This window comes from Meleagris gallopavo, unplaced genomic scaffold, assembly GCF_000146605.3.
Source record: "Meleagris gallopavo isolate NT-WF06-2002-E0010 breed Aviagen turkey brand Nicholas breeding stock unplaced genomic scaffold, Turkey_5.1 ChrUn_random_7180001957497, whole genome shotgun sequence".
Taxonomy (NCBI): Eukaryota; Metazoa; Chordata; class Aves; order Galliformes; family Phasianidae; genus Meleagris; species Meleagris gallopavo.
In genome coordinates, this window is record NW_011217672.1 from 1 (window position 1) to 1,116 (window position 1,116).

The 1,116-nt window shown below is 59.8% G+C and overlaps 1 protein-coding gene across 1 annotated transcript; it reads left to right on the forward strand.

Moving 5' to 3' along the window:
- The first annotated feature begins 26 nt into the window (after nucleotides 1-26).
- Nucleotides 27-514, forward strand: LOC104917209 (claw keratin-like). Its single transcript, XM_010728376.2, has one exon. The coding sequence runs from the start codon at nucleotides 45-47 to the stop codon at nucleotides 432-434; it is 390 nt and encodes a 129-aa protein (XP_010726678.1). The 5' UTR covers nucleotides 27-44; the 3' UTR covers nucleotides 435-514.
- Nucleotides 515-1,116: the final 602 nt, after the last annotated feature.

Here is a 1,116-nt window from a genome sequence, read left to right on the forward strand (position 1 = left end):
CTCACTGTGGGTTCCCTTTGCAGGACTCCTTGCTTGTGTGGAAGATGTCCTGCTCCAGCCTGTGTGCCCCTGCCTGTGGGGTGGCCGCCCCGGCCCCACTGGCTGACAGCTACAACGAGCTCTGCGTGCGCCAGTGCCCCGACTCCACCGTGGTGATCCAACCCCCGGCCTCCGTGGTCACCTTCCCCGGGCCCATCCTCAGCTCCTTCCCACAGAACGCTGTGGTTGGCTCAGCAGGAGTGCCCGCCGTTGGATCTGGCTTGGGTGGCACCTTTGGACGTAGTGCCGGCTTTGGGGGCTATGGAGGCCTGGGAGGCTATGGTGGCTCTTATGGCCTTGGGGGCTTTGGGGGCTATGGAGGCTTTGGCAGCTGTGGATACGGTGGCTTGCGCCGAGGTCTGGGATACCTCAGCGGCAGCTGTGGGCCCTGCTAAGCACAGCAGTGCCTCTGTCTGCGGTTGAAGGAGAGTTCTGAAGAAGCTCCTGAAGAAACATGTCCCCACCTGATGCCATGAGGAAGGCTCCCTTTGGAAGTGCTGGGCTCTGGTGCTTGGACACCTCATACTTGCACGGAGACCAGCACTTTCTTGTTCTGCTCCATCTTTGCTTCAGGACTCACTGCTCTGTGATGATGTAGCCCAGTGCTGACTGCCTGCTCTTTTCCCTCCGACCTCTGCAGGGAGATGGGGATAGCCTCGGGCCAGGGGCTGTCCTTCTGCCACCTCCATCCTCTTCCCCTGAACTTGTAATAAAGGCTCTCTTGCATCACAGATTCCATCTCTGAGTTTTGCTTCACCCCTCTTGTGTCCCCAGTTCCCACAGTATCTGCACAGGCTCTATGGAGCCATTTCCAAAATCTCCCAGCTGGGCCTTCTCAGGAGCGCTGTGGGCACTGCTCCCTCCCCTCTTACCTGCCCTTGGCTCTATGGCTCCAGCTGGAGCTCACCCCATCCAGGCCCCATACCCCAGTGCCTTCAGCAGTTGCTCCTCCCTCAGAGCTCTCTCCCTTTCCTCTGCCCCTGATTCCTGCCTGCCGCAGCCCAAGGAGAGCTCATGGATAACAGTGAGCTCAGTACCCACTCTTGAGCGTCCCTGTGGGTGGCTTTTGCGCTGTGT